We start from the raw sequence: 22,638 nt of genomic DNA, 5'->3' as shown, positions 1-22,638 counted from the left end.
GCATGGAGCCTACTTGGGATTCTCTCTCTGTCTCTTTGTCTCTCTCTCTCTCTCTCTACCCCTTCCCTGTGCATTTTCTCTCTCTCTCTCTCTCTCTCTCTCTCTCTACCCCTTCCCTGTGCATTTTCTCTCTCTCTCTCTCTCTCAAAATTAATAAACATTAAAAAAAAGAAAAATGATATGCTTGAATGTTTGAGTCACTTCAGTTTTTTATTTTTGAGATACAGTACTAGGAAAACTTTTGTCATGGTTTTTATCTTATACTTTACTGAATTTCTTAAATTTCAGCCTTCAGAGATAGAAATGGAGTCCCAGATACATCTCTATGGGCACACAGAAGAGATAACCAGCTTATTTGTTTGCAAACCCTACAGTATAATGATAAGTGTGAGCAGAGATGGCACCTGCATCATATGGGATTTAAACAGGTACAGAAGGAGGGCTGTAACTCCAACGCAGCTGTTTTTAATGTTTCAGTTCTTACTGTGTGAAACAGATGCACTATAATAATGTCTTTACCAGAGTGCCTGGGTGGCTCAGTCGGTTAAGCCTCCAACTTTGGCTCAGGTCATGATCTCACAGTTTGTGAGCTTGAGCCCTGCATCGGGCTCTGTGCTGACAGCTGGCAGCCTGGAGCCTACTTTGGATTCTGTCTCCCTCTCTGTCTGCCCCTCCCCCACTTGCTCTCTGTCTCTGTCTCTCAAAAATAAATAAACTTAAAAAAAAATTAATAATATCTTTACATTATAATAATTTTTTTTAATATATGAAATGTATTGTCAAATTGGTTTCCATACAATACCCAGTGCTCATCCCAAAAGATGCCCTCTTCAATGCCCATCACCTACCCTCCCCTCCCTCCCACCCCCCATCAACCCTCAGTTTGTTCTCAGTTTTTAAGAGTCTCTTATGCTTTGGCTGTCTCCCACTCTAACCTCTTTTGCATTATAATAATTTTAAACATGAAATACAACCTTTACTTTATAATCTAATTGAAATCAAACAATCAGTTAAGAACAAAGTTAGGAATGCCTTCTGAGTAAAAGGTCCTTATACTGAGGAAAGGAATTATACAAGTAAGAGAATATAATTTTATTTAATGATCATATGCAAATTTATATCTTTGTCTTTCAGGTTGTGCTATGTACAAAGCCTGGCAGGACACAAAAGCCCTGTCACAGCCGTCTCTGCCAGTGAAACCACAGGTGACATTGCCACTGTATGTGACTCAGGTGAGTGAGCCCTGAAACCAGAGCCCAGAGGTCTTTGTGCTAACAGCATTCAGCTAGTTCCTTCCATCGTAGGTGAAACTGTTGGATTACATCTCTCAGGTCCCTGCCAGATCCAAATACTTTGGTAATAGCATATTTGTGTATTAAAATACAGTGAGTCCAAGAGTGAGCTCATCAGTTTAGGCACCAATTTATGCAAAAGTTAGTATTATCATAGTTTAACTCTGTTTCTGATATATGTAAGATTGCATTTGAGCACGTGTGTTAAGCAAATTATTATTACGTAAATTAATCTGAATTTTCTTCGCTTTTGTTTTCCTATCCTTTTTTGGCTTCTGCTTTTTAACTACTGATAACTTCACTACCTTCCTCCTAAGTGCAAAGCATCAGCCAGTGATCAGTTTTGAATATATTTCTTCCAGTTCCTGAGAACAATATTATAGAATAACAAAGGGAGGCATAATTTGCCTTAAAATTTGCATGACAAAGTTAAATCTCCTAATCAGAGGTCTTATTTTTAGTTTTGGTTTTTTTCAAGTATACATGTTGTAAAACTTGAGGAAAGAACAGTTGGAAAATTCATAAATTTTCTGTTTGCAGATCTTAACATTGAAAGGATCCTTTGACAAACTGTCTTTTTCTGCCCACTCAGTGTAGAGGATCTTTGACATATCTGTAGTGGGTGATCCTCTATCCTTTGCTTGCATGTTTTATATTGTTTGTTTCTCTTTTCTTTATTTTATTTATTTGGAGAGAAAGGGAGTGTGTGAGAGGAGGAGGGGCAGAGAGAGAGGGAGAGAATCCCAAGCAGGCTCTGCACTGTCAGTGTAGAGCCCAATGTAGGGCTCGATCCCAGGAACTGTGAGATCATAACCTGAGGCAAAATCAAGAGTCAGACACTTAACCGACTGAGCCACCCAGGCGCCCGTTTGTTTTTTTCTGACACCAAACAGCTCTCTAATCCTGTGCCGTCACCTGGGTGCCCCAACAATGCAATTTAGTTCTGACACAAAGTACTTGAAGTTCTTTAGCAAATTTGGGAATTCCCAAGACCCCCCCACCAGGTTCAATAAATATCTAAAACAACTTACAGAACTTAGTAAAACACTATACCTAACTACTGTAGCTTATTATAAAGGATAGAAATGAACAGCCAGATGAAGGATATAGGGTGAGATCCAGAGGGTCTGTCCTTGTGGAGTCAGGGTGCACCCCCCCTGCTGGCACAGGAATGTGCTCCCCAACACGGGGAACTCTCCTAACCCTGCTGTTGAGGGGTTTCCCGGAGGTTTTGTTATGGAGGCACCGTTGATCAAATCATTGGCCATCAGTAGGTAATTGAGCCCAACCTTCAGCCTCTCTCCCCACCCTGGAGGTGGAGAAGTACTGTAAATTCTAACCTCCTAACCCCTCCCCCACCTTGGTTTTTCTGGCGACCAGCCCCCATCCGGAAGCTGTGTAGGGCCTGCCCCCTAGGAGTCAGCTCATTAGCAGACAAAAGATGGGAAACTACAAGGGTCTCTGGAGCTCTGTGCCAGGAACCTGGAACGATGACCAGATATTTATTTTTTTTATTATGCTACAGATACCTCTTGGAGTTTTATTGTTGATTTTACAAAACATTCGTTAATTCTTGTATTCAAGAAAAGTAATATCTTCAGTCATGCTTTAAAGGTACCAGATGAAAGCATTTGCCAGTGTTAGCATCCAGTTATAAAATAATGTCATGGAAACATTTTTATTTGCTAATCATCATAACTGAAGGGAAAGATTTTAAACAGTTGACGTTGATAATCCAAGTGTGGGCAGATGATTGATGACTTCGATAATTGTTCTTCCTTGATTTGTACATTAGCAGCTTTTAGTATGTCTTATCAAGAAGGAATCTGGGGGAATAATATAATGATTATTTATATAGAGTTCTCTACTTTCTTGTTTTGGCAACATTTGGAAGTTAGGACTGACCTTAGGGAGCTGAATTTTGTAAAGTTAATTGCTTTCCGGCTGCCAGTAGTGATTTATATCTGTGATATTATATCAGCTAGTCATATGGGAACAAGAAACAAAATTACTTTTGCTGCAATTACTAACTCACTGGAAGGCTATTCAGGTGTCCCTAGGTAGCACACAGCACAACAGAGTAATGGCTAGAACTTTTTTTTTTCCCCCACTTTGAACAAAAAGACCTTCTCTACTTTTTTTAAGTCTCTTGGTACATATATAAGAGAAGTCATAATAAGAATTTGGTATAAAGAGAACATGATAAAAATAATGATTTTTAAAAGACAGGCCAAATTGATGTGTAGTAACCCAAACTGGACTTCTATTCTTAATTCCAAGAAGGGAAAAAAGTCATCAGATGTAGCCTACCAAAGATCTTCACCCTTTAGTGAGTACCATCCAAGTAACTTTAAAAATCAAAATTTTAATAAATATATGTGTGTGTGTATAGATGTTACATGTGTGTGTATGTACGTTTCTGTGTGTACGCGTTACACATATATAAAATTTCTGTATCGGGGCTGAAGTTCCACATGCAAGCTCTTTACCCTTGATCATAATTCCCCAGTCCTTATTATGGGATGTGGTTTTTATAGTGATGAGAAGTGAAATTTATTAAACTATGTAAATGTTCTAACAGATGGTTTCTGCATTTTTTAAAATCATTCTGCCACTGGATCAACATACGTGCCTTTTAACTGGGGTTCATAGCCTGGTCATGTGGTGCCAATGGCGTTAGAGAGTCAATATTATGAAATTCAGGGTATTCAGTGACTCTCCAATCGATTTTAATCTCAGGGAAGATGTATAGGAGGAATATTTTTTTTTTCAGGAGTGCCCAACTTTCTCTTAGTTGATGTGCTGAATTCAATTCTATGTGAGAGCATCCGGTAGTGAGTAAAGGCCTCCGTTTGGCTGTGTACTGTCTTCGGCAGATGAGCAGTTACTTGGTTTTGTGGTAGCCCAACGTGCTGGGTAATCCTCTAGGGTAATTCTTTGCCTATTAAGTTCTGGACCATATTTCATAGAGTCCAGGACCACATTTAGATTTTTTGTCCTGAGGGACTAACCTGTGCAGAAGCTATGGATTACATGGAACGATCAACGCCTCCATCGGTACCTTCAATAAATCTTCTAACCTGACTAGTAGAAGTCTGGTTGTTTTATTCTTCAAATCTTTTATCAAACACTAAATTCAAAACAAAGAGTGAAATAAATGTCTACTCAAGGAAAAAATGAGTTTATCGTCTACAAGTGTATTTCTTTCGTATACTGAATCTGTAATCTCCCCTAATCAATGGGAAGTCTTAAGTAAAACCCGGCCGTTTGTTCATCGTTTTTCTCTACATATGTGATAAGTATATTTAACATGATAACTGCTCTTTAAGCCATTTAAAAATAAATAATTTGGTGGCATTGTCACATCCACAGTGTAGAGCAGCTGTCACCACTGTCCACTTCAAAAACCTTTTCGTCACCCCCAACAGAAACTCTGTAACCATAAGTGTTCCTCCTTGCCCCACAGCTTCTGGTGACCACCCTCCTTTCTATCGCTAGGAATTTGTCCATTCTAGATACTTTATGTAAGTGGAATCATACACCATTTGTCCTTCTTCGTCTTGTTTATGTCCTTTATTTCACTTAGCCTGATGTTGAGGCTCATCCATGTTGTAACATGTATCAGAACCTCATCACTTTCATGGCCAAGCAATATTGCTGTGTGTGCCCCTACCACGTTCGGTGTGTCCGTTCATCTGTGCACGGGAGTTGGGCTGTGTCCACTGCTCGGCGGTCGGGAACGGTGCCGTGGCACGGAAGGCGTTGCGTTTGTGGTATTTGAAGGTCTTCAGCGTATCTTTACATAAAGAAGTATTTGCACAGTTTGTTTCTTTGCTATAAAATATGAAGTCTATGAAATCTTGTCATTGCCTTAATAAAGGAGAAAGTTAAATTCTGTAGTTTTTTTGCTAGTTCTAATGGAGAGATAAAATCAAGTGTAGTAACCCTATGGCATCCAAACTTTATCAAGCCTCTTAACCTCTGTCTTGATCAGCTTGAGAATACTTCTCCCAAGAAGGCTGGGCTCATCATCCCGAGGCCCCAAACCTGCAGCCCCATTTTATAGAGGATGGAGAGCACTGATCGCCTCTGGAAAACTACAGAAAGTTTTGTTACTCATGGTCTTTGAACAGGGAGAATTAGTTTAATAAGTCATTGATTTACAAGATTCGTTGTGAGAATTAGATTTCTTTTTTTTTCTTTAAGAAGTAGTTTTTGACTCAGCTAAGTTTTATTGTAACTTTTTTTTTCTCTTCAAATTCACATAAGTCACTTCTTATAGATGGTTCCACAGAATATTTTCATTTGTTTTTGGAGATTGTTTAACTCTCTAGGTACTTTCAAATTCAGACTTGGCAGTTCGTATACTAAAATATTACAATTACACACAGATACATGATTAACTTACCTGTTGCTCTCTATTATAAATTAATATTTTTATTTTCCCACTGGTCATTGTCACTAGGTAAATACACAGAGCTCTGTGTGACTTATAATGTAGTAATTTTATTTATACAGACTTCAGTCATGACTTCCCTGTAAATTTTATCACTGAAACAAACAAGCCTGGTGCACAGTGGGGGTGGGGGAGTGGGAGGGGTAGGGGTAGTCAGGCCTCTGGGACCCAGGGCGCGGGGTCCTGGATACACCCACACTCTGGTGACCTGCCGAACAATTTTGGTGTTCTAGCTGGTGGAGGCAGTGACCTCAGACTCTGGACAGTGAATGGGGACCTCGTTGGACATGTCCACTGCAGAGAGATCATTTGTTCTGTTGCTTTCTCTAACCAGCCAGAGGGAGTATCTATCAATGTGATTGCCGGGGGATTAGAAAATGGAATTGTAAGGTAAGAGGAGTTTTCGTTCTCTTTGTTTGCTCTTGTTCATAAGGACACATCAGTTTCAAAAATTAGGTTTTTGGTTTTTTTTAATTTTTAATGTTTATTTTTAAGAGAGAGACAGAGACAGAGAGAGAGAGTGTGTGAGCAGGGGAGGGGCAGAGAGAAGGGAAGACACAGAATCCGAAGCAGGCTCCAGGCTCTGAGCTGTCAGCACAGAGCTCAATGCGGGGCTCGAACCCACAAACTGTGAGATCATATCTAGGCATGTTAATATTTAATATTTAGAGATTTAAAATCACCTTCAGATATAGGTTCTTTGCTTATTCCTATTTTATTTATTTATATATATATTTTTTACTGTTTGTTTATATTTGAGAGACAGAGCATGAGTGGGGGAGGGGCAGAGAGAGAGGGAGACACAGAATCCAAAGCAGGCTCCAGGCTCTGAGCTGTCAGCATAGAGCCGAACGCAGGGCTCGAACTCACAAACCGTGAGATTATGACCTGAGCCAAAACCAAGAGTCAGACACTCAACCGACTGAGCCACCCAGGTGCCCCATATTCCTATTTTATTTTTAAATAACAAACTTAGCTGTAATGTAGTTTTGAAATTGTGTATTGTCTGTGAAAATTTACCAAGTTTTCTTACTCCCACATACACCCCCTGCAAACTTCCCAGAAGGAACTACAGTTAATTGTTTATTGTGTTTCCTTCCAGATGATTTTTAACAAATAAACAAAAATTTAGGACTTTTTAGTGAAGGAAATTTTAGTTTGCATAATTAGATGATGACTTCTTCCCTCTCTAGGTTATGGAGTACATGGGACCTAAAGCCTGTGCGAGAAATCACATTTCCTAAATCAAATAAGCCGATTGTAAGGTAACCGCCCCCCCCCACCATTCTTCATGATATACTTTGTGACTGTATTTTTGTTAGAGAGTTGTTAAAGCACACTGATGTGAAATATGTGATGACAGTCATAAACAGCTGACCATTTATCAAACACCAAGCTGACCAAGACCTTTTGCAAGAGGAGACACAGTCCACATCTTCGTAGGGCTTCAAATCTGAGTTGGGAGCTCCAGTCTAACAGAAGACATGCTGGGAGAGTGCCCAGGGAAGCTTTTGAATTGTAGAAACGATATCCTTTCCCTTTCTTATTGAAAATACCGTAAGGATGACTGATAGCGGCAGGAAGGTACTTGGTAATACTGATAAACAACCAGTTACCCTTTGTTGTACTAACACACTTGACCTTAAAAAATCAACTGGAAATCAGTCATTCAAATTCTACGTTATTACATTAGTTTATTTTCAGTGCACTACATTTGCCTTTTCCTTTTTCAGGGAAATAAAATATCTCCCTAAAATAATCACCACTTGTTTCTATAAAGAGAACATGTGGCACTGTTATCTTTTGTAAACTTTCCTATACTCAAGTATTTGTTGTTTAAGTAATAAAGCATAAACAAGGCGGTAAGAGAAAATATGCAGAGAAGGAACAGAATGCACTGCCCTGCTTGATCCTGATTTTCTTCCGTATCACCTCGTCAGGATGAGCTTCACAAAGTTGTCAGCAGGGCAATTAAACTGTATTAGGATTACACTGGAAACCGGTGGGTTGTAAGCAGGTATTTCGTTGGGCTCTCTGCTCCGGTAAAGATATCTTAGCTTCTTTACACTGATTCCTGTGTGATCACCAGTCTGCAAATGCAATTTTAAGACATAACGTACAGACGGGATTTCTTTCTGACAGCCTCACGTTTTCCTGTGACGGCCACCATCTGTACACCGCGAACAGTGACGGGACCGTGATCGCCTGGTGCCGGAAGGACCAGCAGCGCCTCAAACAGCCCATGTTCTATTCCTTCCTCAGCAGCTACGCAGCTGGATGAATGAGAGAGAACCTCGCTCCTCCAAAGCACTTTAGCTCCAAACTCGATTTGTAGACCTTCCCGGTTTTGGGAGGTTGAACTTGAAGAAACGGATGACCAAACAAATCATCCAAATAACGATCAGCCCTCTTCACCTGCACAATATTCTGCAGCCTCACAAGGTCCTAAGAGAACAGTTTTGTTCTAATTTAGTGATAATCCAGAGGGCTGTGTCAGTATGTCCCAAGCAACAAGATTCAAGTCTTACACGATAAATTAAAATCGTATCTTTAAAGTTTTTACCCATAAGCATAATCTAAAGAAAGGATTAGGGTCTCTGCTTTTTCTGTTATTCCAAAAGGGCCAGTAGAATGTCAACTGGTTAGCCTAATTGTTTATATAAAATACTCTAAAAATTATATTTAAAAAGTTTTATGCCAAGATAATCCACCCTCCCCCTGAGAAAAGGAAGGAAGGAAGGAAGGAAGGAAGGAAGGAAGGAAGGAAGGAAGGAAGGAAGGAAGAAAAAGAAAGAAAGAAAAAGAAAGAAAGAAAGAAAGAAAGAAAGAAAGAAAGAAAGAAAGAAAGAAAGAAAGAAAGAAAGAAAAAAGAAAAGAAAAGAAAAGAAAAGAAAAGAAAAGAAAGAAAAAGTGAAAATTAATGAAAGGGATAAGAATCGTGAACTTGATAAGTGCTTTATCTGAGAAGTAAATCACTCGGTCGGTGTCTGGGCACCGAACACTCTGTGGAACATGTGAATACTAAAACAAACCACTAATGAATCTCAATGTTAAGCAGTTTTTTTCCAGTTGCCTTCTTAGCTCAAAGTAGAACCAGAATTTTTTGATGGCCACAAACAAGAACACAGGTATCTTTGATTTCAGACACATTCTGTTTCTTCGTAAAACTCCTTAAAATCCAGAACACTAGATACTGGTGAGTCACTAAGATTTAAACACAATGATAATTATCTTAATATCTGCCATTTACCGAGCGCTGAATACCTAACAATTTGCAATAGAAAGCCTCCACTATGCAAAAAGATGGCACAGATATCAATAATATATTCTAGGTAAGACATTTAATGTGCAGGGAGTGTTTTCTTCCACAAAACAATTTCAAAAGAAAAGGAGCCTGCTTACTTTGTTTCCAACAGGACGCAGAGTAATTCTTACAGGAAACGGTTTCCACTGTTTCTCCTAACCAATGCTACCTGAGAATTCTAGAAGCAGTAGAAACATCTAGGTATACACCTCAGAAAACTGGCACACCATAAACCAGAATTCCTACAAATCTCGGGATGGTCTAGCTCTCCAGATATTACGGCTCTATTTTTACTTGGGGTGCTCCTTTATTGGCTTTGAAAACACTGTACAATAGGCTCAGTAATATGTCACCACGGGATAAAAATAGTATTCCTGCCTAAGAATAACTTGCGTGTTTGTTATGGAAATCTAATTCATATGGTGTTTACAGAACTACTTTTGTAACTTCCAGACTTTCTAAAACATTCTGCTTAAAAACTGTATAAAATACAATTCAAACGTCTCTGCTGTCACCATAGATGCAGGAGACAAGCGGCCACATATGCTTGTTATTCACCGGACACGCTCACAGACTGCATTTAGATCACGGTTTGCACAGACCAGGTCTGCATTCTGAGGTCCGGAAGGTGCAGAGATGAAATTATTCCTATTCACGTTGAAGTGATCTTGCTTTGTTTAAAAAAAAAAAAAAAAAAAAAAAATTGCAGCTATTGTCTGGCTTTCATTTTTTCTACCAAGAACTTTAAATTAGTCCCCTATTAGAATAGGGTTGCTACTCGGTCTTCTTTTTTTTTTTTTTGAGGCTGAATTTCATCATTTATTTAAAAAGAAAATATGCAAAATAACTGGTCTTGTTAAGAGTGCAATATTATATTTTTATGTAAAAATAAAAATTAATTTGGGGGGATTATTTATTCAGCATGAAACTTAATATGTGTATGTTTGAAACACTTCATAATGTGCATGTTGTAGTAAACATTTCTGTAAAATATCACAAGCTCTGTCATCTTTGTATACACTGCCACTTCAAACTGGGAATAAATTTCATAAAAACAGATGTAAAGACCTATTCTTTATACCATTTAAATATTACAACCAGATCTCAGATTGGTGGCTTTTATTTTTTTGTAACCCATCTATGTTCTCTCTTTAGCTCTCCTATACACTGATGTCACTAAGAAATAATAACTTTCGGGGCGCCTGGGTGGCGCAGTCGGTTAAGCGTCCGACTTCAGCCAGGTCACGATCTCGCGGTCCGTGAGTTCGAGCCCCGCGTCAGGCTCTGGGCTGATGGCTCAGAGCCTGGAGCCTGTTTCCGCTTCTGTGCCTCCCTCTCTCTCTGCCCCTCCCCCGTTCATGCTCTGTCTCTCTCTGTCCCAAAAATAAATAAAAAAACGTTGAAAAAAAAATTAAAAAAAAAAAAGAAATAATAACTTTCGTTTCTTAATTCCTTTCTTTATGAGAAATTTTACTTCAGTCTTTACTAGCCTTAAATAGAGTTTAGGCAGACTTTTTAAAGAAAATATATCTGCCTCTCCCACCCCCAACAGCCGATCTATCACGAGAGCCTACTGCGTGCATCACTGTATCACTCGGCTAAGTGCTGAAGATACAGCTGTTCCCTGCATTCCTGGAGGTTACAGGCCGGGAGAGAAAGGCGCTATCAGTAACATACGATGTCCGTAGTTACAAAATACGGGAAGTGCCGTTAAGGTAGAGTGTAGGGTCCTCTGAGAGAATATAACAGGAAGAATTCAATTTAGATCAAGAGGATCTAGAAAAGCCTCTTGACAAAGGGAAAGTTTTGTTGCAAACTAATGGATGAATCGGAATTTGACAGGTAAAGATGGGGGCAGATGTGTTCCAGACAGCACGTTTACCAGCGCCGGAGGCTGGAACATCAACGAACAAAGGCCCAGTGAAGGAAAGAGCGTCCTCTACGCTTCTCAGCCTCGCCGGTGGGCGTTGCAAAGTGGTGTGTGAATTCAAGGAACCGCAGCCCAAGAACCCAGAATCATTCTTCTAGTCTGCCTTGCCTCTGAGGTGTTTTCAGGGTTCTCGGGAGTAGAGCACCCTTGTTTCTAGATGTCCGTCTTCAGAAGAACTCAGGAGGAGCATCTGGCAGTGTAAGCCAGCCAGCCTCAGTGTCCCCTCCTTACCTGCAAGTCTCAGATCCCTCTTCCTTTCAACTGTGTTGGCTCAATGCCAGTTATGCACAAGGCCAAGGCCAGGTGATGGGGTTGGGTGGAAGAAGAGGAGGGAGATTCTAGCCCTTCTGAGCTCATACCTGGTGATCTGCTTCTCATGGAGGAATTGTTCCATGTTTTCAAAGAAAGAGCTACAGGGTTTTCCTGTTCTGGGTGCTGACATAGAAGGATCCTGAACTCACTTCCTTGCACAGATACACCAAATCTATAGCTACTTACAGAAAAATTCCCTCTGAAAGAAATGCAAAAACTAGCTGAGCAACTCTTACATCTTGGTGGGGGGGCAGGGTGGAAAAACGACAACATCAAAACCGGGAGGAGAGGCGAAGACACAATGTCACCATAAACCACACTCTCGGAGAGGCGCCCACAGATAGCAGAGAACTCACAGCCCTAAGCTTCTCCTTGAGAGGCAAAGGGTTTGAACCCCACACCTGGCACCCCTAACTTTCAAGACCTGCACCTGAGAGATGAGTCCCCAAAACATCTAGCTCAGATGACAATGGGATTTGCATCCACAGGACCACAAGCTTATAGCAAATTTAAAGGGGTCTCTGGACTCACCATGGCCAAACCTCTAGGGCACAGTGCAGAGGCAGCAACTGAAATGCAACCAGTCTTTCTGTGAAAGAGGCCTGTGGTTTATCTTAAAAGATTCATCCCGAGGGGCAGGCCTTTAACAACACACATCTCGAGGCCACCGGACTGCAGAAGCCGGCAAGGACCATCTCTACGCTCGCTTGCTCTGCCTCCAGGTTATCTCCCAGAAAGGAGGTTGTGCACATGACTGGGGCCCCAGTTTTTGCAGCCATCACCCATGGGACACCCCCTGATCACCAGGCTGGTGGCCAGTAGGGCTTATGTTCGTTGCTCTCACAGGACTGTAACAAATGGAAAATAGTTTTTTTTTTTAATGTTTTTATTTTTATTTTTGAGACAGAGCATGAGCAGGGGAGGGGCAGAGAGATAAGGAGACACAGAATCTGAAGCAGGCTCCAGGCTCTGAGCTGTCAGCACAGAGCCCAACATGGGGCTTGAATCACAAGCTGTGAGATCATGACCTGAGCCAGAGTAGGACGCTTAACCAACTGAGTCACCCAGGCGCCCCGAAAAATAGTTCTTAACCAAGGTACAGCACAGAGGCCGTGGTCATAAACCCTAGTCTTTCTCTGAGAGAGGAAAGAAGCACTATGAAGAGTGGGTTGGGGGCTGGGGACTTCTAATTAAACACATCTAGGAGTAGATTGCAATCCTCTCCAGAGATCAGGGAGAGCAGCGGGCATCATCTTCTTGCTCTCCCTCTGCCCTGCCCCCTGGTGCTGGTGTCTCCCAGAAAGCTGCTTATGTACGTATCCAGCATCCTGGTCCTTATGGCTGCTGCCCAGAATACATATCCTTTGATAGACTGGTTCTGGTAGACAGGCTCATGTTCATAGGTTCAACAGGACAGGAGCAAAGAAACAGTTCTTAACTGCTTAACATCCAGGGCTCAGTGCAGAGGAAGGAGACAGAAATGTCCATCTCTCAGTCTTTGCATTAAAAAGTATATTTGGGAACCTTAAAAGCTGCAGCCTGAAGGTCTGGCCTCCAATGAGCCTGAATCTAGATGCTGTCTGAGATCCTCCCTTGGTACACCGACTGGCCTTGGCACACCCTCAACTGTTGGAGGCCACTAAGAATAAGTAATTTGCTTAGATAATCACAAACTTTTGAGACGCAACCAAGAGCTGGTGGGGGGGGGGGGTGAACAATAAGGTTCAGCTCCTACAGAAGAAGGCCACTCCTTCAAGACTGAGAGAGTTGGCTGTTTTATTTAATGCATAGAAACCAATATAGAAAGTCCAAGAAAATGGGGCACCTGGGTGACTCAGTCAGTTAAGCATCTGACTTCAGCTCAGGTCATGATCTCATGGTTCGTGAGTTCAAGCCCTGCATCGGCTCTGTGCTGACAGCTCAGCCTGGAGCCTGTTTCAGATTCTGTGTGTGTGTGTGTCTCTCTCTCTCTGCCCCTCCCTTGCTCATGCGCGCTCGCTCTCTCTCTCTCTCTCTCTCTCAAAATAAACATTAAAAAAATTTTTTTTCAAGTCCAAGAAAATGAAGAAACATAGGAATATGTTCCAAATGAAAGAACAAGAGAAAACCTTAGAAAAATACTTCAATGAAACAGAGATAAGTGGTTTACCTGCTAAAGAGTTCAAAAAGAAAAATGGCTATAAAGATGCTCACCACGGTCGAGAGAACAAGGCATGAACAAAGTGAGAATTTTAACAAAGAGAAGGAAAATGTAAGAATGCACCAAACAGAAATGACAGAGCTGAAGAATACAATAACTGAACTGAAAAATAGAATAAAAGGGTTTAATAGCTGACTTGATGGAGAGCAAGAAAGGATCAGTAGATGAAAGGATTGGTGAATTCAAAGATAGGGCAGGGAAACTCACCTGATGAGAGCAGAAAAATAAAAAGTAAAGATAGGTTAAGTGGCACATAGGACAACATCAAGCAGACCAACGTTCGCATTATAGGGATCCCAGAAGAAGAGAGAGAGAACAGGGCAGAATACTTGTCTGAAGAAATAGTGGCTGAAAACTTCCCTAACCTGGGGAAGGAAACAGACATTGAAACCCAGAAAGCCCAAAGACTTCCAAATAAGATGAATCCAAAGAGATCCACACCAAGACACGCTGTAATTAAAGTGTCAAAAATTAAAGAGTCATAAAGTCAATGTTTACAAAAGTGAGTAAGGAGGAAAGAAATTCAATTGCCTAACACTTGGAGATTGAAAGTATTATGGAGTTCTTGGATTATTCACATTACCCTTACTTTGCTGATTACCCTTCAGCTATCCCAAATTGGGGCCAACATGTCCCCATTTGTTCCCAATATGTCCTAATTCTTGGACAGCTGCATTATTTTTCAATATCTTCCCCTTCTCAGGATAACACTCCATATACCATGAAGCCAAAGCACTTCAAAACTTTACAGGCTTAAAACCTTTAACTAGGAAAACCAACCAAAAAGCATCAACAGTTGGAGTGAGGGGAGTAGATGGCCATTTGAAATAACAAGTCAAGATTAAGGTCAGAGGCAAAAGAGGTTTTAGGTTTGGCACAAACTGGCATTTTGAAGCATCACATGGAGTGTTGACAATATTTATCAGATACCTCCCCCAGGTTATGTCCAATTTAAGCTCCACGATAAAAAAAAAAAAAAAAAAAAAAAAGGCAGCTATATTTGCCAATACGAAATATATACACTTGAATGTCCAATGAGCTGGGAAGGAGGTGCTATTAATTTTATTGTGTGTTATATGGCCTGAACAGAAAAATATATCCTGCCACTTTGGGGACACTGGCTTGCAACTCAGCTGTTTGAGAGAAATTAAATAATGCAACGTGTCCTTTGAGGTCAAAACGACTGGATGATTATTTGAGGCTGGGCTTTAATATTCTCGCTCAAATGCTAAGCTTGTTTCTCCTCTCATGAACAAAGTTAATGAGAGATGAGGTTGGAAAAGATTGCTTTGTGGCAACGTTGGGCTCCTTTCCAAAGTGAATTAAACTTGTCTTGCCAAAACTTTTGAGGGCTGATAACAATAAACCATTTTTTCATTCCCAGATTTTAATTTAGTTAAAAAAGCTTTAAAAATCCTTGGAATCCAGTTTCAAGCATCAAGAATTAAAAAAAAAAAAAATCGGGGCGCCTGGGTGGCACAGTGGGTTAAGCATCCGACTTCAGCCAGGTCACGATCTCGCGGTCCGTGAGTTCGAGCCCCGCGTCAGGCTCTAGGCTGATGGCTCGGAGCCTGGAGCCTGTTTCCGATTCTGTGTCTCCCTCTCTCTCTGCCCCTCCCCCGTTCATGCTCTGTCTCTCTCTGTCCCAAAAGTAAATAAAAAACGTTGAAAAAAAAATTAAAAAAAAAAAAAAAATCTTGTGGTGCCTGGGTGGCTCAGTAGGTTAAACATCTGACTCTCGATTTTGGCTCAGGACATGATCTCACGGTTTGTGAGATCAAGCCCCATGTCAGGCTCTGCATTGTGCAGAGCCTGCTTGGGATTCTCTCCCTCTCTCTCTGCCCTTCCTCTGGTCACGCTCTCTCTCTCTCTCTCTCTCTCGCTCAAAAGAAATAAATAATAAAAACTATCTGTTTTCTCTCTCTCTCAAAAGAAATAAATAATAAAAACTATCTTTTCTGAGATTTTAGGAAAAATCAAGCAATCATTTTCAGATTTGTTGATAGGACCTAAACACAAATGGTTAATTAGGTAATATCATTACAAGATTTCTATAGATACTTTATTATAAATGAAAGTAAAACCCACTCATGTGTGCTCCTGGTTATGTAAGAATTAGACATCTATTTTATTTCCCAGGATGGTCTGGAGAACGGAGTTGTGAGGTCTCATGTTTCACAGCCTGTAGTGAGATGGAAAGAACAGGTGTCTGCCACAGCCCTTTCTACCAGGTGCGTATTTACACACACCCATGCTCCTTGGCCCTCAGAGTCAGCATCATCTGCCTCACTGATCCTGGTGCTTATCATGTGAGCCACCCTCTTCCCCACTGCTTTACTTCCTACCGGGAATGATTTCTTTCAGTTATTACAGTTGACCATTCAGAATATACTCAATGTTGAGAAATCTTTCTCCTACGAACATACGTAAGTTTTGAAAATAACTAGGGGCACCTGGGTGGCTCAGTCGGTTGACATCTGACCCTTGATGTCAGCTCAGGTCAGGATCTCAAGGTCGTGAGATCAAGCCCTGTGTAGGGCCTGCTTGGGATTCTCTGTCTCCCTCTTCTGCCCCTCCCCTGCTCATGCACATGTGCTCTCTTTCTCTCTCAAAATAAAATAAACATTTAAAAAACAACCAAAAGTCATCCAGAGCTGAATCAGATAAATTAAATATTTGATAACTGCCTTAGTTGAAAACAAAGCACAATTACAAGGTAACACACACAAAAAAATTGGGATTCTGCAGGTAATTCCAAAAGAGGAATTTTTAAATATTTTGGGCGATTTATAGTATCATTGAAATAGGGTAGAGTAGGTGCATGCTAGAAAAGGACGGACGGACGGATGGATGGATGGATGGATGGATGGAGTGGGAGGTCGGGGGGAGGTGGATGGCCAAGGGGATGGGTAGGTGCACAGATAGACAGTATGTGTCACATTTGTTTGTTTCTATGCTTGTTTTTAAGAAAACTTCCCAACTCAACCTACCAAGTCCTAGGTTGCCTTTCCTTATCTTTGGATCATGTCTTCCACAGAATATGAAGCCCACACTTGGATTATCTTCACTTTCACACTTTCCTCAAGTTTCTTCTTTGCTAAGGAGCTCCTTGCTTTGGAGTGAACTTACTTGACTTCCCCTAAAGAGTGTCTCACTTCCTTTCTTGCCCTCAGCTTTTGTAGATCGCAGTTCTATGTTCATCTCAGGATAATTCTTGTACAAATAGGATAAGAATGACAAGGTTGTACACACATGGACATTCCAGGATTACAACAGGTCCTTATGGAGCCACCAAAAAAAGCTAACTTAGATGCCTATGAGAGACCAAAAATGTGGTTATCACTCAGGGATGAACTGTGCCAGAAGCAAGCCGACTTTCAATCTGGTAATCCTTTTAATTTCCCCATATCAGACTAACGTTGCAGTTTTTAATGATCACTCTATCAGTTAGTTGATCCTTACAAACTTTTTATTCAGGAATAATGTTCAAAAGCTAAGGCTTTTTGTAATTTTCCTCCTAAATTGCCTCTGCCTACACCACATCGCCTTTGCCAGATCCTTAAAAATATTGAAAATTAAGCAAATGAATCAACACATGGATTTTCTTGACGCCCCATTAAACGTGGGGTTTCATTTAACATTTTTTGAGCCTCTACAATATAGCAGACACAAAGATGTATAAGATCTGCTCTCAAAGAATGAGTAGAGCAGTAGAGAGAGAGATTTGGAAAGAAAGGAAAGGAGGGGAAAGGAGGGTTGAGGGAAGGAAGGATTAGGATACAATAAAGTAAATTTTCCAGTAGAGGCTTCTTCATATCAGAATGACAAGATTGGGATGTGAGGAGCAGTTAGATCAGGTTCCTCAAAGATAGCAATGATTTAGCCAAATCATGAAGAAAAGAGAAAACTTCTAGACTTGGCCCAGGGTGGGAGGAAGCCAAGGCTGAAGGAGAGCATCAGAGACAAAAGGCAAAAGTGAAGAGATGGGGGAATGAACTCAAACGACAGGCCAAGAACTCCTGCTTCCGTGCACTTCGGGGAAAAATGGGATCAGACTCACCCTGCCCTCCTACACAACTGGAAACTGGATATAGTACAAGAAACCATGGTTGTCAAAGTGTGAAATACAAGCAGCACAGGACTGTGATCCCTGGGACAGAGGCTGCCTCAGCCTCCTGCCAGAGGGCACTTAGCAGCCATGGGGGCGGGGTTCCTAAGAAGGGCCTAGAAAGAAGTCTTGCTGAGAAGAAGAGACAGAGGTTAGCACTTGCAAGGCTGAGAAACTGGAGTTTGTGACACAGAGTGGCCCAAAGAAGGCACCCAGACAAGAAGAACCAGGTTCCTGTGAGCTTCTGGAGGCTCTGGCTGAATACTTTTGCTCTGAGCAAAGGCTGTCCAGGGAGCTACAAGCTGATCAATTCCCAGAGCTCATAGTGGGCGGGGAGACATTTCAGTTCTGACCAATCAGAGGGGAAGAGTTCACTGAACATAAAGGTATGCAAAGAAGACCCCAGAAGAGTCATAGAATAAAGGTTAAAAGTCTTTAGAGAAAATATCAAAGGATCATGGGTAAGCAATTTAGCTGAAAAATTGAAAAAAAAAATCCCTATTCTTTAAAGCAACAAAATCTAGGCATACGACAGCATACATTTACAATGTCTAGCATCCAATTTAAAAATTACTAAACATGCCAAGAAAGAGGGATATGTGACATAAAACAGGAGAAAACTCATTTGACAGGACTATATCAAGAAAGGAAGGAAATGATATAATTCCTCTAAGCATATGAAAATAGCTATTATAAACCCGTTCCAAATGCTCAAGGATTTGAAGAAAAATCTAGGGGCACCTGGGTGGCTCAGTCGGTCGGGCGTCAGACTTCAGCTCAGGTCATGGTCTTGCGGTTCACGAGTTCAAGCCCCACATCAGGCTCTGTGCAGACAGCTCAGAACCTGGAGCCTGCCTCGGATTCTGTGTCTGTCTCTCTCTCTCTCTCTCTCTCTTTCTCTCTCTGCCCCTCCCCTCACACTCTGTCTCTCTGTGTCAAAAATAAATAAATGTTTAAAAAAAATTTTTTTAATAAAAAGAAAAGGCTCAGTTTGTCAGGCTGAATTACAAAACAAGATCCAACTCTGTGTTGTCTTCAAGAATAGAGATCCTACTTTACCAATAAAGACACAGGTTAAACGTAAAAGGATGGGGAAAGATACACCATGTAAACACCAGTCTAAGAAATCTGCCGCCTCCATATTGGCATCGGACAACAGAGTTGAGAACAAGGACTATTAGCTGGGAGAAAGGAAGTCGGGGGTCCAGGGTCCTAGAACCAGATGGTAGGTGATTACAGTAGTCTCAGGTGATAAACAAAGAGGGCCAGAATCAGAATTCCCCGGAGGGCTTAAAGCAGCTTGCTGGGCCCCTTCCCCAGAGTTTGTAATTCAGGAGGGCTGGGGTGGGTCCTGACAATTGGCATTTCTAACAAGTTCCCAGGTGATGCCATTGATGCTGGTCTTGGGATCCACTCTGGAACCACTGACTCTCTTCCTTTTCTTTAAAATGGGCATACTCCAGCCTTAAGGGATGGTGTAATCAATTAGAAAGATAAACAAGGAAGGGAGGTACCCGGAAGTGTCGATCTTGCTTTCCCTTACAACTGATGCCTTCGGATTGGTCGAGATGCGGGTTGGGAAGGTAGGAAACCAGGATTCTGCCTTAGCCAACCACCTGGGCGGGGCGGGGGCAGGACGTGCTGTCGAGGCGAGAAATGCAGGAGAAATAAACTTGGGGGTGGAAATAGTACAGTTTTCGATTTGTTGAATTTTAAATGCAGTACCCATATACCTTTTCTCACTTAAGAAAAAAAAAAAAAAGGTCAGTGCTGTAGGTGCATTTACAGGCTTAGTCATTTTTACCATCGTTCGATTCTGTGCCTCATATGGGCACTTGCAAGCTGTGAAAAAAAAGCTGTGAGATGTTCGCGGGCCCCAGGTGGGCACCTCTGAACTCTGCATTCGCGTTCTGTCAAGCACTCGGAGTCAGCAAAGCCGCACATTTGTCTGGGGCAAATGTCAAGTCAGTGGGGATCAGAGATCTAAGAAAACAAGTGATCTGGTGTCATTTACATCAAGGAGTGGCTGCTGTTGGTGGGTGAGCGCGGCGAAGGCAGATTTGCAAGACTTATTTCCTAATTGTCAGCCATGATTTTATATAGTTTTTACAAAAGAACTAACATCGGCCTCCTCGTCCTACCAAGGAAATCTTTGTTGCTTCTCTGTTCCAAACGTTTTGCGTAATTTCACCAGCAGTCGGAAAATGGACGGCAATTACGCTGTTTTCCCCCCAGAGGTGGAGGGCTATAATAATTAAGAGGCTTAAAAAAGCTCTACCGCAAAACGCTTACAGTTCTAAAGGAACGAGGGGTCGCCCTGGATTTCCCCGCGGGAACCGCTTCTGCTCTCCACGAACACCGGGAAGTCGTTCCCGCCTTCCTGGCCGCCGGCCGGGATGGGGGCTGCCCGCGGCTCGCCCTCAGTCCCCAAAGGGTGGGCTGCCTCGGCGGGCCCTTCGTTCCCCGTCACTTAGCGACGTCAGCGTTACCCTGCGCCCGGAAAGGGAGACAATGCCCTGTGAATTTTCGCAGGTATCAAGCGTTTCTCCACTCACTGCCCTCCATTGGGGGGCTGGGAGGCATATTACGGATTCTTTGGGGACGGATGGAAACTGGCCGCGCCCAGCCTGGCTGGTCCCCGGAACTAACCCTCCAGGCCGGGAGGCGGACGCGGGGGTTCAGGTGCCGGAACCCCGCGAGGACCGCGACCCCACGGCCACAGCCCCGCTCCCCCAGCCCCTCCCCCCCCTCCCCCCAGGCGACGCGCGCGCTCCGGGCGCAGCGCTGGGCCCGGCCGGGGGCGCGCGAGCGGGCGGGGGGCGAGCGCGGCGGGGCGGGGGGCGCGGGGAGTGCGCGGAGCCCTGGCGCGGGAGCCCCGGTGACGCACCAGTGACGTCGGCGGCGGCGGGCGGGATTTCCCGGCCCCTCCCGGGCGCCGGGCGAGACCCTGCCGCGGAGTGGGCGTGACCACCGTGCCGGGAGGGCGGCCGGGGTCCGGGGGTCTGGCGCTCCGCACCCCACCGCACCCGGACGCGCCCCGGGAGCCCCGCACGGCGGGTGTGAGCGGGCCGAAGTACTTTGGGTCTGGGTGACTCCCCTCGCGCGCGGGGCACGGCCTCGCCCCCCTGCACCCCCGCCCCCAGCCTCCCCGGTCCGGGCGGGGCTGCTGACGCGGCCCAGAGACCCCGGGGGCGGTGCGGGGCGCGCCTTTCCACCGCGAGCCCGCGAGCGCCGAGGCGCGCGGGCGCCGGGGCGCGGAGCCGAAGCCGGAGCCGGAGCCGGAGCCCACCCGCCCGCCCAGCCCCGCGCCCGGCCGAGGAGCGATGCCGCGCGCTCTGGCCGCCCCCCGCGAGCACCGCGCCGGAGACAAAGCCCGCGCGTGAGCGGCGCCCTCGGCCCGCGCGTCCGGCTCCGGGTAAGTGGGCGTCCCGCCGGCGGGCCGGGCCCGGTGCGTCTGCGGCGAAGGGACGGCACGGCCCCGGCTCCGGCGAGCCCGGGGCGAGCCAGAAGCCAGAAGGCAACTCGGGCGGGAAAGTCTCTGCAACTGGAGACGCGGTTCGGTGCGTGTGTGGTCCTGCCGTCCGTGGCAGCACGCGAAACGAATACCTTGCTTCTCTTGGCCGCCCGCAGCGAGCCGGCCTTCGCGCTGCCGCGCAGGTGGGCGTCGGCGGGGCGCCGGCAGGTGAGCGCGCCCCTCGAACCCACGACCCTCGGCCGGGCCGTTGGCAAACCCGAGCGCAGGTTTGGACAGACCGCTCCGAACGCTTACGGGAGGTCTCCCGGTGCCCGGGGTCTCCCGATCTCTGGGGCTTGAGGCGGGGGGAGGCTCGAGACCCCTTTTCCATATGTAGGTCACGAACGCTTGCCATTCTCCGGGCAGGGACGTCCCCCCCGTTGAAGAGGACCGCAGTGGAAGGGCTGGAGCGGCTAGTTGGTCGTTTTATTTGTGGAAATGTTTTATTTGTGGAGTGCCTAAAGAAGCCCTCATGATTTCGCAGTACCCTGGGACACCTGTCCCCAGAGCAGTTCTGGTGGTGACAGTAGACCAGACGAGGGTTTGGTTTTCCCCTCCCTTATGGCGTCTGTCCCCCGAGGCTGGTGCTGAAACGGGCTGCGCCCGCAGCGCGCGCACACAGCGGCCTTGGGGGAGCTTTGGTTTAATGTTTGAATTGCCTTAGAAATAATAACGGGAGAGTGAGGCGGGGGGGGGGGGGGGGCGGGCAGAGGTGTGGCTGGAGAAGACTTCTTCATTTGGGAGGATTTGCTTATTTCCGTGTATTTTGGGCTAGGGTGTTAGGAAATTCAAAAATGTTAAAGTTTGACCGAGTGATAAAGTGGATCATGGGCGCCGGGTCTCCCACCCTCTTCCCAGCTCCCCACCGCTGCCGATCCTCGTCTCGTTCCGTTAGCTCCTAGGACTGTACAGGCTGGCACAGCGCCCGCCCTTTCAGTCCCAGCAGAAGGCCTCCTGGGCTGCGCTGGTGTTGCCCATTAAACCGTGTCAGTCCTGTCATCTGCTCATGAGTCCTCACTGGGAGGCCTCCTTCCCACAGTGGGACAGGAGAATTCAGCGGTAAACGCCTCAGAGCAGCAGCGAGGGGCCCCGGGCTCTGTGGCTGGCTCCTTGGTGCTCTGGGGAAATCTTTTTCCTGATTTTCGCATGCTGCGGGGGAAGGGAGGCACACGGCCATCTGATCTGGCCCTGTTCCCTGCAAAACGCTTACTGTGGGAACAACTGAGATGTTCAATGGAAAGCCTTTTTCGGTCCTGAGACACACGACGTAAACTATGAATTAGTTTTGGAGCGTGGAGTTGACTAGGTTATCAGTCTGGGTAAAAGATGGATATAGCACTTAATATGTTGTAGGGGTTAATGTAAGTACAAGGTTTATTGTGATGCTCTGCTGGTTAACCGGGCGTCTCACCTCAGCGTTATTAAGCTGAAATAACTATTTAGGAGGATGGACTTCCTCTTGGCTCCTTTGCCAGCACAGGGCTCCAATCCTCACCCTCCTTAAAATAAAATTGCCCAAAGG

At 44.4% G+C, this 22,638-nt stretch overlaps 2 protein-coding genes across 9 annotated transcripts in view; both read left to right on the top strand.

The window, feature by feature from the left end:
* The window catches only part of LYST (lysosomal trafficking regulator), a 250,417-nt gene extending 240,306 nt beyond the window's left edge, over window positions 1-10,111 (top strand). For all 7 annotated transcript variants that reach the window (XM_058696217.1, XM_058696216.1, XM_058696215.1 and 4 more), the window contains 5 exons: window positions 289-428; window positions 1,135-1,232; window positions 5,982-6,138; window positions 6,942-7,013; window positions 7,891-10,111. In XM_058696217.1, the coding sequence (XP_058552200.1) occupies window positions 289-428; window positions 1,135-1,232; window positions 5,982-6,138; window positions 6,942-7,013; window positions 7,891-8,029 (606 nt within the window). In that variant the 3' untranslated portion in view covers window positions 8,030-10,111. The remainder of the gene's footprint in view (window positions 1-288; window positions 429-1,134; window positions 1,233-5,981; window positions 6,139-6,941; window positions 7,014-7,890) is intronic.
* Window positions 10,112-20,561: 10,450 nt separating this feature from the next.
* The window catches only part of GNG4 (G protein subunit gamma 4), a 70,844-nt gene continuing 68,767 nt past the window's right edge, over window positions 20,562-22,638 (top strand). Inside the window, exon 1 of one of the 2 annotated variants that reach the window (XM_058696211.1) lies at window positions 20,562-21,017. The gene's annotated coding sequence lies outside the window, so the exon portion shown is untranslated. Of the gene's footprint in view, window positions 21,018-21,108; window positions 21,285-22,638 lie in introns of those variants that run through there. The other variant, XM_058696212.1, reaches the window with a different exon arrangement.

This window comes from Neofelis nebulosa, chromosome 13 (genome assembly GCF_028018385.1).
Source record: "Neofelis nebulosa isolate mNeoNeb1 chromosome 13, mNeoNeb1.pri, whole genome shotgun sequence".
In the NCBI taxonomy this organism is placed as follows: Eukaryota; Metazoa; Chordata; class Mammalia; order Carnivora; family Felidae; genus Neofelis; species Neofelis nebulosa.
This window is presented reverse-complemented; position numbering and strand designations above follow the sequence as displayed.